Consider the following 12,113-nt stretch of genomic DNA (forward strand, 5'->3'; position numbering starts at 1 on the left):
TATTTTATTACATAATGCCACTCCAGAATTTAAGACAGATTTTATCAGCGAATCTATTTTTTTGGCAGATTTAAGCGCGACATTTGAAGTGCACTCAGCAAAGATATAAAATCAGCACATCATACATGATAAATGTTTAAAATTCATAATGAATACATGATTATAAATCTTTTCTATACTGGAAAAAAAAAAGCAGCTTTATGACTGAATGACATGAAATTTATATCCAGGAGTGAATACAATTACAACTGACAGGTTCAAGACGTTGATTTATCGCCAATACTGTATGTTCACAATTGGCATCGCATTGCATGAAGCAGCACTAGCGTTTCATTTTAAGTGTCATTTGCAGGTCTAAGAGGATTTCGCTGGGCAGATTTACTTATTCTGACCTCTTGGGGTGAGATGTTGCTCTGCATCCATTTTCTGTTGTACAAATGTGATAAAGAAAAAAAAAAAAGACTTCTCAGATGTGCGACTGTTGAGTTGTGCACATTCAGGTGGATAACAAACCAACAGCCTGTTCTCTGCTCGTCTGTCTTTAGATCAAAATATTTTAGTTTATATCTAAATCTTAAGGAATATCCACTTGTGGTCACACATAATTCGGACGGCCTCTCGGAGCCACACCTGTCTGGTCCTGGGATTAACGTCATTACAGGGATTTGAAGTCGTCCAGTCTTTTGTTTGCGTGACACTCTATCTCAGATAAAATGTGTGCTGTATTGCTACTTTCTCCAATGAATAGACCGCTTTGTGGACCAGAAAATTTGCTACAATCACTAAATTAAATAATTTTCACATGGATACTGAAAAAATTGCTAGATTTTGTTGTTAAAAATCGGGAGGTATTATCTTGAGACACTGAGGTGGTGCAACAAGGTCACTTATCTTCAGGGGGAACCAAGGAAAGTCAAACTGTCAAGCTATGAATAGCCTCTGGTTCTTATCTGACCATGCAGACACAGATAGCTCTATTTATTTGCATTTCTCCTTGAGTCAACCTGGGGGGCCAAAAAACAAGATTTCACCTTTTTCTTCTTTTACCTGTTTAAACAAATTGCACTTTGAGCTGAACTGAGCTTAAAATCTCAGGAAATTAATGCAAATATCGTCTCAGAAACCACCTTTTCTCCTCGCTATCATTTTCCAGGCAAACGTTAGGTTCTGTTTGCATTATAGCTTCATAATTAACCCTTCTTTGTACTGTTTTTCTACCCCAAGACCGGTCGCTCCAGTGGGAAAGACGACCACCCTCTCCGTGGCAAGATCCTGTCATCAAACGGCGAAGCTCAGCACCACGGGGGGAAACTAAATAACCTTGAATGGTTCCAAGAGCCTTTCATGACTATGTGATGTATTAAACAAACACTAAGGGTATGGGCATGTATTCCAGCCACCATCATTTTCTCTCTCTCTCTCTCTCTCTCTCTCTCTCTCTCTCTCTCTCTCTCTCTCTCTCTCTCTCTCCCCCACGGTTGACAAACAGATGGACTCCAAAGAAAACCCCCTTCCCCATTAGCTCCAAACATCCCCTCAACACAAGCACACTGGTGCCTCGGAGAACATTTCTCAAATAAATACACTGATTAATGGTCATGGATCTGGGCAGCTGAAAATGAGGCGATTCTTTTTCCGCTGTGTCGTGTCTTTGGAGTCTCATTTAGGATTTTGAGGGTGGTCTGGCAAGGTGGATATCGATGATTGTTTTGATTTTTTTGCTGGTGTGTGTTGCAGCTTATGGATTACATGGTGTCGAGTTAACTTGTTGGTTCATTTAATGAAGCGGCAGCGACAGAAGTTGAGCAGAACAGAAACGAGAAAGACCTATTTGAAGGAAAATCCCACTGACTAATAAAGTAATGTCGACCCCAGATGGTAATGTGTGAGGTGTAGGACATTCTTTAAAGCCATTAGACTCCACCACTCTATACCTGAGTGCTCCAGCACACCTTTAAATGGGTTCCTTTGGCTCGTGCGCTCAAAGTAAATGGGGTGATAATGACAAAACCAGTGGGCACCTTGCAAAACAGTAGAGCACTTGTTAAAAGCAGTAGTGCAGAGGATCACCTGTCACTGAGATGATGTGAAAAGTGATGCGCACAGGAGTGTTGTAGTGCCCTCTGTTTGTACTCGGCTGTACTGTACATGCCAGACTCAGCGGGAGGCGTGCAGCATCTCATGCAACCAACCTGCAGCTTTTTTTTCTTTTCTTTTTTCTCTGCCTGTGGAGCAAGTAATCCAAACCACAAGTTTACACCAAGAAAATAAGCTGGCTGCGTGTTTTTGTTTGTATGTAAGGTGTTTGTCTTCCCCGCTCTGTTTGGCATTATGTAATGAACACCAGAACCAAATAAACATGGAAACAGGGTTTATTTTTTGCAAATGTGAGACAAGCACCTGATTTGCTGTGATTTACCGAATGAAATCATGAGAAACAATGATCAATTTAAGCTTTGATATTTCATTAAAAATAATCATTATGTAAATATTAAGAAATCAACAACTATGAGGTCACAATTTTCATATGTAATTCATCAAATAAGCTGAAATTGTTGGTTTCAGAAGTTTGGGCAGGCCTATCTTTTTCAATCTTTTTTTATTTAAATGATTTGTAATCATGCACAAGTGATGAGATGATTATTTAAATCTTGACTTCAGTCACGATAACATGGGAGTCAAAATATGTTTGAACTTAGTCAAAGTTTTGTTTACATTCACATGTTCCTTTCTGGACAGCAATTATCTTATGCATGTTTCTGGAATATTGGATACAAATAAAGTATGTACAGGTGCAATGTGCAAAGTTTGCAAAGTTATAACATTCTCACCATGAATCAACCAATATGCCAAGCAATGCAACAATCAATATTATCCCACTATGAAACTGTCCCAAAGACCCACAGCAGCCTCACATAACCTCCTTGCAGAATGTGTGGTTGTGCAGTGACACAAAAATGACAAAATATTCAAAAGCTCTGTGTGGTTCACATTCCTGACGTCTGCCATAGGTCCCTTCAACAAAAGTCTGACCTCTGCCAGCTTTGTCTATGAAAAGGGACGCGCGGTGTTGACAAGGCCAGTATAACAAGGAGGACGTGGCGGGTCGACGACCAGCAGCTGTCTCAACATTCAACATGTTGTGAACAAAAAAAAAGTCCTGCCACTTTTGGCAACTTGAAGGGCCAAAGGGTCACCGAAAAGTCAACAGTGAGCAAAATGAAAAGTGAGGAGGAAGTCACTTTGCTAAAAAAAACAACAACTAATGAAATACATGGAACTAGAAATGGATTTTTATAAACATGAAAATATATGTTTAATGATCAAATTTTATCCATGGAAGAGGGACATTCTTCTGCAGAGGAGAAGGAGGGAAGGTGAAGGGTTAATTTGTGGCCGGGGAAACCTGATGCTAATTAAGTCTTAGGAATGCCACATACTGACATTGTAGTGCAGAAAGCCTTCAGAGTGGGTCAGGCATGGAGAGAGCCGGCAGTAATGCGTGCGTCTGAGGTTTTTAGCCCTTACTGACAGCCAGGAAAGCCAGTCTCACTAAAGCCCGGAGCTCAAGGTAAATATCTCAACATCAAGCTTCTCTAGTGTCAAGTGTGGTAAAGTTTGTTTCCACTTGTGAGAGAGGAGGGTTTCATCTGAGGAGGCAACATCAGTGATGGCAATTTGAGGGGATTTCCTTCCCATCGACTGTCTATCTCCTGTCTTAACTCTCTCTTCTTTTTGCAGGGAACAAGAGTCACATATTTGAAGCAAATTTTAAGAAAAAAATGGTTTTAGTAACACCAGTCTTGCTGGTGCTGCTCTCCTGGGTGTCGCTGCCAAAGCGCGCTGGAGCGGAGATGTGCCGCGGGACGCACTGCCCCGGCGGGGACACCGCTGATCCGAGACCGTGCACCGGCGAGCACTGCCCGGGGAGCAGGTCCTCCAGACCTCCGCGGCACTTCCACCCGATGACTCCAGGTAAAACGGTGCAGACGGGCCAGCACCACCAGAGAGCCGCGGTGGCGGCGGCGGCGGCGGAGTCCTTTACCTCCGCGCAGCTGCTCCGCGCGCGGCACGGAGGCGCGCGGATGAGAGCGCCCGAAGTTTTACCTGCAGGGTGCGCCGATGCGGACTGCGCCGCTCCGGTGAAACCATTTCAGCCCACCAACGACACCCGAGACTGTCGGGGGATCGAGTGCAGACTGCCGCTGAAGATACGGACTAAACACCGGGCAAAGTCCTGCGTGGGGGAGGGATGTCTGGCTGCGGAGGAGAGCGTATCTTCCAGCGCCAGCCAGCTTCCTCCGGTCCATCTGTCCGACAGAGCCGCGCAGTTTCTAGGGGATTTTCCGGAGTTTGGACATCCGTCTCCGGAACTTGGCAGCGCGTCTTTGGGTGTTCAACTCACATGTGACATCAAGCCAGGTCTGCTATCTCCATCATCAGTCTCATCCATTGCATTAACTGAAAGATAATTTACTCCTGCTTGTCAGACTAAAGAAACAATTGCAGTTTTTGAATAGAGGTCTTCCAAAAACTTTTAATATTCTTAAAAGAAATTTGATCTTTATAATTATGTTCAAAGTTAACCAAATGCATATCACTCTTTATCGACTTTAACCCCCCCCCTTCATCCATCAGTGATCACCAAAAGGGTTTCTACTCAAGGCAGGGTTGACCTTCACACCCCCCCCCCCCCCCCCCCCCCACACACACACACACACACACACCCCACCCCTCCAAAAAAATGAAACAAAAAAAGAATCCCTGCTGTGCAGCTAGAGTAGCTGAAGTGGAAAAATGTCTCTGAGTCAATTGTCCAGAAAATTTCAAGTGCTTTGATGTGGGTCCATATCGGAAACTTTCAGTGCACTTGACAGGGCTGGGCCGAGCGTCCAGGGTCACATTGTCGTCACACTTTATGCCCACAATGTTCCCTCACTGGACTACTCTTTCACATTTGAAAACCTTTCAAAGAAATCTGCCTCACACACAAATGTTCAGCTCTGCTTTCATTTCTTCTTAGGGGAGAATGAGGTTCCGTCAGAAGATGCCCTCATTCTGCACCTCCAGCTGGCTAAGGGGCAGGAGAAGCTTGTGGAGGCCCTGCGCACCCAGCAGAGCATCATCCGGGACCTGCAGCATAAGCTGGCGGACCAACAGGAGGCGCTTCTGTCCCAGCAGCGGGAGATCCTGGAGCAACAGCGGAGGATGTACGAGCAGATGGATGTGGTGAAGGCCCAGTACGGGCTCCTCTCGGACACTGTCAAACAGGTCTCCTTCCAGGGCCTGCAGGGCGAGCTGCAGAGCTACTTCGAGAGTCACCTGGCAGGCCTGCAGAGCCAGGCCCGCAGCCACCTGCAGAAATCCTATGCCGTCCACAAAATGGACATTGACTCCAAGGTGATGGACGTGGTCGGGGAGGCTCACTTCCCTCAGCCTCTACTCGGATGTCCTTCACCCTGTGGGTCAGAGGAGTACTGTGATTTTCACAGGGACCCCCCGCAGTGTGAGAAGTGCACCATGTGTCCTCCAGGCTTCTTCCTCGTCTCACAGTGCTCTCCGACTGCTGACAGAATGTGCCAGGTACTGCACTATGATACAATACGTCACTTTCTGGACTTTTTAATCTGTCTAAGATTGCTGATGTATCTGGTGTGTGGAAAAGCCCACTGCATATCAATGTTCCAAAAAGTGTTAAGTTTTTAAGAAAAATGTGTTTTCAAATTATTTGTCTCTTTTTCCAATGTTGAATTTCAGGACAGAGACGAATGCCTCGAGTTACCAACTATTTGCGGAGAACGAGTGAAGTGCCTGAATACACCAGGTAAGTTCCTCACTTGAGTTCCTTATTATGAGCCACACATTCTTAGGAATTCTGTTTATTGAAACCTGCTGTGGTTCTGACATTTTCCTTTGCAATGTCTTCACATACTTTTGTCACACTAGATATAAACAAATATTCAAAATGATAAGTATAAAAATGCGCTTAGTGGGAAAATCCACGGAAAACTTTCTTGATGAGGGACTGTGCCTATAAATATTGACACTCTCATAACTCCACAGAAGGTTACATTAAATAGCGTAGTTAACCAGTAGTAGGAGAAATCTTGGGGAAAGAGAAATGGTTTTTCGTAGCAATTTATTTTTCCCATTAGTTTCTGAGGACAAAAAATAAGAATTGTAGTGTAAAACTGTTATCAATTTAATTAAAAATGCACATTTTATCAATGAATTTGTTGTAACTGCAATACAGATGAATTTAAATACTTACATATGGTTCCAAAACTATTATTGTCACAACAGCAAGAGACTATTAAAGATCTACTTGTTTCAAACTGAAAACCTCCATCAACAAAAGAGTCAGCGGCCATCAATGTCAATATGTAATAATGTGACAATAAGACTGCGAAAAATCCGACATTCGGCTACTTAACTCTCACTTTGCGTCACAGTTTTGTGGGTTTCGGGGTCACAATGTAGTTTGAGATGGGTTAGATGAGTCAACAGGAAGGAAATGGTGATATATTGAGATGACTTTTTTTCTAGTAGCAGGAAACAGGGAGATGAACAGGTTAATCATTGCAGGATTCCTTTGATTTAGAAAAAAAAAAAAACAGCGATAAGATAAAACGGAATTGAGTAAAAAGTAAAAGTGCATAAAAAAAAATGTCCACTTCTGTGAAGAAAAAAACATCTTGATATGCTTTTATCACATTTGTACAACTTGTAAATGTCTGTTTTTGGTATTATTATAATTTTATTTTTGGCAGGAGGATTCAGGTGCCTGGGAGTTTCTGAGAGAGAAGCAGTGTTGGGTTTGTGTGGTCAGGAATATTTCTACAATCAGGAGCTGCAGGAGTGCCAGGCCTGCACAGACTGCGACGGTGAATCCGTCACTGTTCCCTGCACGGCCATCAGTGACTCCGTCTGTGGCCAACACCAAGAGAGCCGCCTCTCCCAGTCTTGGACCGCAAATGTAGCAATTCCCTCTGCGAGGACGCCCAGTGCCCATATCTTCCCTGGAATTCAGCTGACGATACGAGGCAAGGAGAGCAGCGATCTGCTGTCCAACGAGATGGGGCGGGTGACCTTCCAGCAGCACGGTCTGGTGTGGTTGGATCATAACTTTGCAATAAAGCACAGCTGCAGGAACTTCCTCCAGGTGGGGATGAGGCTCAACATGAGCCAGGAGGAGGAGGGTCAAGACCTCAGTGGCGTTCGCATTGAGCAGCCAGATGGAAAGTACTTCCAGGGGGTCAGCGTCAGCACCGGCGTGGAGGTGGAGCCAAATCACACCTTCATGTTGCTGCTGAGGAGCCCGAATCAACACTGCAATCAGAGCAAGGACATTCACGTCTACGACGTGGCGGCTCCCTCTCTGAGTCTGCTCTGGCTGTCTCACGACACGGGAGCCGTCGCCATGACAGCTCAAATGTCTCTACTGGCGCACTACCAGACCAGCTACCGCCCGACTTTCCGCATGACCTCGGTTTCCGACCCCTACATGATTAACCTGTCTCATGACAACCGCGGGGTTCGCTTCACTGAGAGTGGAGTCGTGAAGTTCGTCCTTCAACAGGCGCTTTACTCCATGGGTCACACCTGCATTCGAGAAGGTTTTTCTCTGATCGCCTACACAAACCGCAACGGGACCGGCCAGGAGGCGATGCAGGCTTTCAAGACTGGCGTCAACTACAGAGACACCTCTATCACTCTCTCTGGAGCAGTGAGTGTCGACAGTGGAGACACGCTAAGCTTTGAGATCACGTCGCCATCACAGTGCAACATCCGTTACTTCGGGGACAGCACTGGGATCAGCATGCTGAGCCTCATCTGGATTCCCTCCGCTGTTTCAACAGCCTTGACGGCTACGGTGTCCAGGACTGGTCTACCTTTTGGTGCGGTCAGGAATAAACCGCTGCTGTTCCAACAGATCAGCCCAGACACGCCTCAGGTACACCTGGCCCGCTCGGGAGAGCCCAGCAGCCGGAAAAACTTTATATTCCACCAGAAGGGGACGGCGAACATAGCCCTCAACCTCAAGCTGATCCATTCCTGTAACATAGTTAAACTCACTGTGCACCAAGCGGGAGATCAGGGCAAGCAGGCAGGTCCTGTAGCTCAGCAGGTGTCCGGATCCATGCCTGAAGGAAGCGAGTGGACCAGTATAGGACTGAGGGCTTCGTTTCAGGTCCAGAACGGCACCGCTTTTTACGTCACTCTGGACTGCATCCGTGGACGAGTTAACCAGATAACGCACGAAGGCGGCACAAACATTTCAATCCTCTGGGTCGCAGCGTGATCCAAAAAGTGATGGAGCACTTTTGTCAAAAAAACAGAAAAAGAAAAAGACTTTTGCACAAACTTGAATTGCTGAGCAGATTCAGATTTGACCAAAATACGGTGGAACATTGGCTGATGATCAATTAGTCCTCATTTTCTGTCACGTGATTGTCTTGAATGTGTATTTCTTTACATTTCAGGACATTCGGGGGGAAAATATTTGGGGAAAACTTATATACTAAAAGTACTGCTTTTGCTTGAAGTACTTCGGCTGGTTGAGCAGTGACCAATTCTGTGTGTGTGTGTGTGTGTGTGTGTGTGTGTGTGTGTGTGTGTGTGTGTGTGTGTGTGTGTGTGTGTGTGTGTGTGTGTGTGTGTGTGTGTGTGTGTGTGTGTGTGTGTGTGTGTGTGTGTGTGTGTGTGTGTGTACATAAATGTGCAGTGGTGCTTCAGTATGTTTGTGCATTATGTACACACATTTTGGCATGCCTACTTACGTATACTGGGATGTATGAGTCAGTTAAGGTGTATAATCACTCCATCCTTGCATATATTTAAGTATGTAACAAACTACTTTGTATTCTATTGACGAGACTTTAAAGCCGTGCTTTCACAGTTTGGGAAATGAGTGTTCTGGATTAGAGTTGGTGAATCGACATTGTTCTCGGCTGCCTCTCCTCTCAGCTAATGGTGAGCTCCACCACAGTGGAGCATAAACAGCATGTCACCAGGGCAGAAGCCAGGGGTGGAAAAGTCTAAACAATCCTCACTGCTCAAGAAGATGAACAGATATATGGTTAAAATAAACATCTGGTTAAAGTACTACTCTACTTTTACTCATGTAAAGAAGCATACTGTGACTATAAAAGTACATTCCAGACCCTTTTTTTCACTCTTCTCTTGAATAGTTTTCACCATTACTTGGTAAAATTTGATTTCAGACACTATTATGCATTAGATGACAGTAATAAGTTACTTTAGTAGTCTTTTCCCTGTTTGTTTATTTAGTAAGTAAGTGCCCAGAGCTGTAGTCTGTGAATTTTCTGTACAATCTGCCATTTTCCTGGCTGACACAGATGCTGGGAAAGGTTTGGATTAGCTGGTTAATATGTTTCCAGTAGTAGCCATATGTACAAAAAAACTTCTGTTTCTATTAGCTTTTCTTTCTTTTTTTTTAATGTTTTGATTTAAAAGAAAAAAGGATCCTGCACCTTTAAAGGACGTAAAAGATGTTCATGCAATATGTCACACAAATATCCACACTCGAAGAAAACGGGTGTCCAACTGCTCAAAAAAGCATGTGAGGCAATTGTTGAGAACAGAAAGAAAAGGTCCTCTGATGCTCAGGGAGAACATGCAAACCCCAAATGGAAATGCTTTCTGAATCTGGAACCTTTTCACAGCCTTATTCCAGTCCCATAATCATTAGACCCTCAATATGTCAACTGATTGCAAAAATAGAAATATTAACTATTTTTACCAAGCTATACATAGATATCAAAATATCATTCACTTAGTTTGAAATCAGTCTCAATGTTAATATTGAACACAATGAGGTGAAAATCATGAAATCGACAATGCAAACTAACTCTGTGTTTAAAATGTGAGAGGAGGATAAAGAAGGGACAACATTTTTCCAAGAGAAGTGAAACGGAAGAGGGTGAAAGTAGAAAGCTGTAAGGAAACCCACCTGCTGAAGCACAGCGCAGAGACCTGAAAAGTCTGCTTATGTACATTAAGCGGTCTCACTTTGTTACCTTCCACCTCTGGTACCAGCAGCTGCTTCGGCACTCTGCGCCGACCAAGGCTGAGCACATTATTAAGCTGTGGCTCACCCGCTGTTTTATGCAGAAGAAAATTGGCTTTACGAAGCGTGGAACTATGTTTCGAGCCGCACGGTGGGGCAGTGGTTAGCACTCACAGCGAGAAAGGTCTGGGTTCAAATACCGGCCAGAGCCTTTTGTGCATGAAGTTTGCATGTTCTCCCCGTGTGTGTGACAGTTATCACACTCCCAAAACATGCATGTGAGGTTAATTGGTGGCCCGAAATTGCCCCTAGGTGTGAATGTGAGTGTCTGTCTCTTGTGTGTTTGGACTGGAGACCTGTCCAGGGTGTATCCTGCCCTCGCCCATAGCAAGCTGTGATCGACTCCAATGCCCTGCGACCCTGCGTGGGCTATAGAGGATGGATGGAAATATGTTTTAGGCTTTTTTACCAGTAACATCTATAGAGTTGTCTGGGACTCATTCTGAGAAATTTTTTTAAAAAGAGCCTTTTCAAGCAGCTAAGTGACACTAAAACTTCCTTGTTGGGTACAGCCTAAACACACAAGTTTTACAATGCAAACGGTTGAGCTGGAAGGTTTCTACAGACACAAGCCAGCTGGTTGAGCACAATTCCCAAACTGTCAAAGTAATCCTTTACAGTCTGTTCAGTTTGTTTCACCCATGCAATGTAACCTTTGAATAAGCAGGAATTTTGATATTTGGTGTTTTTAATGGTATTTATTTTATAAAACAGGTCTTTTGTATTTCACTATAGAATACATGTGCATAAGGTGTCAGTCATGAGCATAAACAGAAAAAAGAGTATGTGGAGTTTATGATAAAACACTGCACCGACAGTGTTGATGCTCAAACACATGCAGTAGCTGTAGCTTCTCTCATATGTTTCGTTGCACACGTATAGTTTAGCGTAGTATTCTGGCACGTTCAAACATCATGCTTTGTTATGCTTCTCCCGAAATGCGGTTTCCTTGTGAAGAGCCGCCCATGCATGTCTTCCCTAATTGCCTCTGTGTGTGTTTTGTCCTCTGAACAATTAGACATAATTAAGTGTTTCAGAGAGTTGGCAGCGAGGCCGCCACTGAAATTCTCTCGCTGGAATTGTTTCCTCACTTTGTTGTGTTGGTTTTTTTTGACGTTCTGGGTGTCGTCGGACTCCCTGTACACGTCTTGTGGAACGTCAGTATGTATTCTTGTTCAACGCTGAATAAAATATACATATATTTTGCCAGGAAGAAGAATTTCATTCTGTCGTATTCTGTCTCTTATTTTGTTGTCTTCAACCCCCCCCCCCAAAAGAAACCAAACAAAACACCAACGTAAGGGAAAATACAATTGTCTAAATGTTTCATAGAAAGACATGATATATTTGACAGGCTTGTTAGATGATTAGAGTTCTTCTTCACCCAGCATTGCTTGAATAAAAATGACTTTCACTTTTGCCAATGGTTCCACTTTTAACCATGTCAGATACTACCACAATTATTTCTCATTAAGTTAAATCAATAAATACAGATCGGAGTTCAGGCTTGGGGGCAGTTTTGTGTGAACATGGCATGTTTTGTCTGTGCGTGCTTGAATTTCTTTTCCTTCAGGCAATCTCGTTTGTTTCCAACGTCCAAAAACATGCATTTACGGTTGATTTGTGACCGATTGACCTGTTGATCATTTCCTCTGCCTTCATCACCTACGTAAGTTCAACTCAAGCATCTCTAAGTTGGATAAAGCAGTAGTAAAACTGGATGGATGGACTTTTGATGGTTTTTAGAGATTCTTAGCCAATAAAAGGTAGAATTTGTCATAACTATTTGTACTAAAACTTATTTTCAGAACTTGATTTGTGTTGATTACAATTATAATGAACAAAATTTGAAAAAAATGGTTATTATAAAAAAAAATAAATAAATAAAAAAAAAATTATTAGCTTTATTCTCCAATAATGTATTTCTATCATGATTGCAGGAAAAGGTATCACCCAGGCCCCCCAAATGTTTCCTGCTGCTGTGCTCCAACTATTTACCACCTCTCCAGGGACACTTGGAAAA

General features: G+C 43.6%; 1 protein-coding gene across 1 annotated transcript; it reads left to right on the forward strand.

The window, feature by feature from the left end:
• The first annotated feature begins 3,465 nt into the window (after positions 1-3,465).
• On the forward strand, positions 3,466-11,307 carry nell3 (NELL (neural EGFL like) family member 3). Its single transcript, XM_080489541.1, has 5 exons — positions 3,466-3,571; positions 3,742-4,422; positions 5,024-5,583; positions 5,758-5,824; positions 6,771-11,307. Exons 2-5 carry the CDS (start codon positions 3,783-3,785, stop codon positions 8,300-8,302), a joined length of 2,799 nt encoding a protein of 932 aa, XP_080345667.1. The 5' UTR covers positions 3,466-3,571; positions 3,742-3,782; the 3' UTR covers positions 8,303-11,307.
• The last annotated feature ends 806 nt before the right edge of the window (positions 11,308-12,113 follow it).

The sequence above is a fragment of the Lipophrys pholis genome (genome assembly GCF_963383615.2).
Source record: "Lipophrys pholis genome assembly, chromosome: 20".
NCBI classification, from domain to species: domain Eukaryota; kingdom Metazoa; phylum Chordata; class Actinopteri; order Blenniiformes; family Blenniidae; genus Lipophrys; species Lipophrys pholis.

Coding starts and splice junctions, on each gene's coding strand:
- nell3 (XM_080489541.1), top strand. CDS start 3,783: ATGGTTTTAGTAACACCAGTCTTGCTGGTGCTGCTCTCCTGGGTGTCG. Junction 4,423..5,023: donor CACATGTGACATCAAGCCAG/GTCTGCTATCTC, acceptor ATTTCTTCTTAG/GGGAGAATGAGGTTCCGTCA. Junction 5,584..5,757: donor CTGCTGACAGAATGTGCCAG/GTACTGCACTAT, acceptor GTTGAATTTCAG/GACAGAGACGAATGCCTCGA.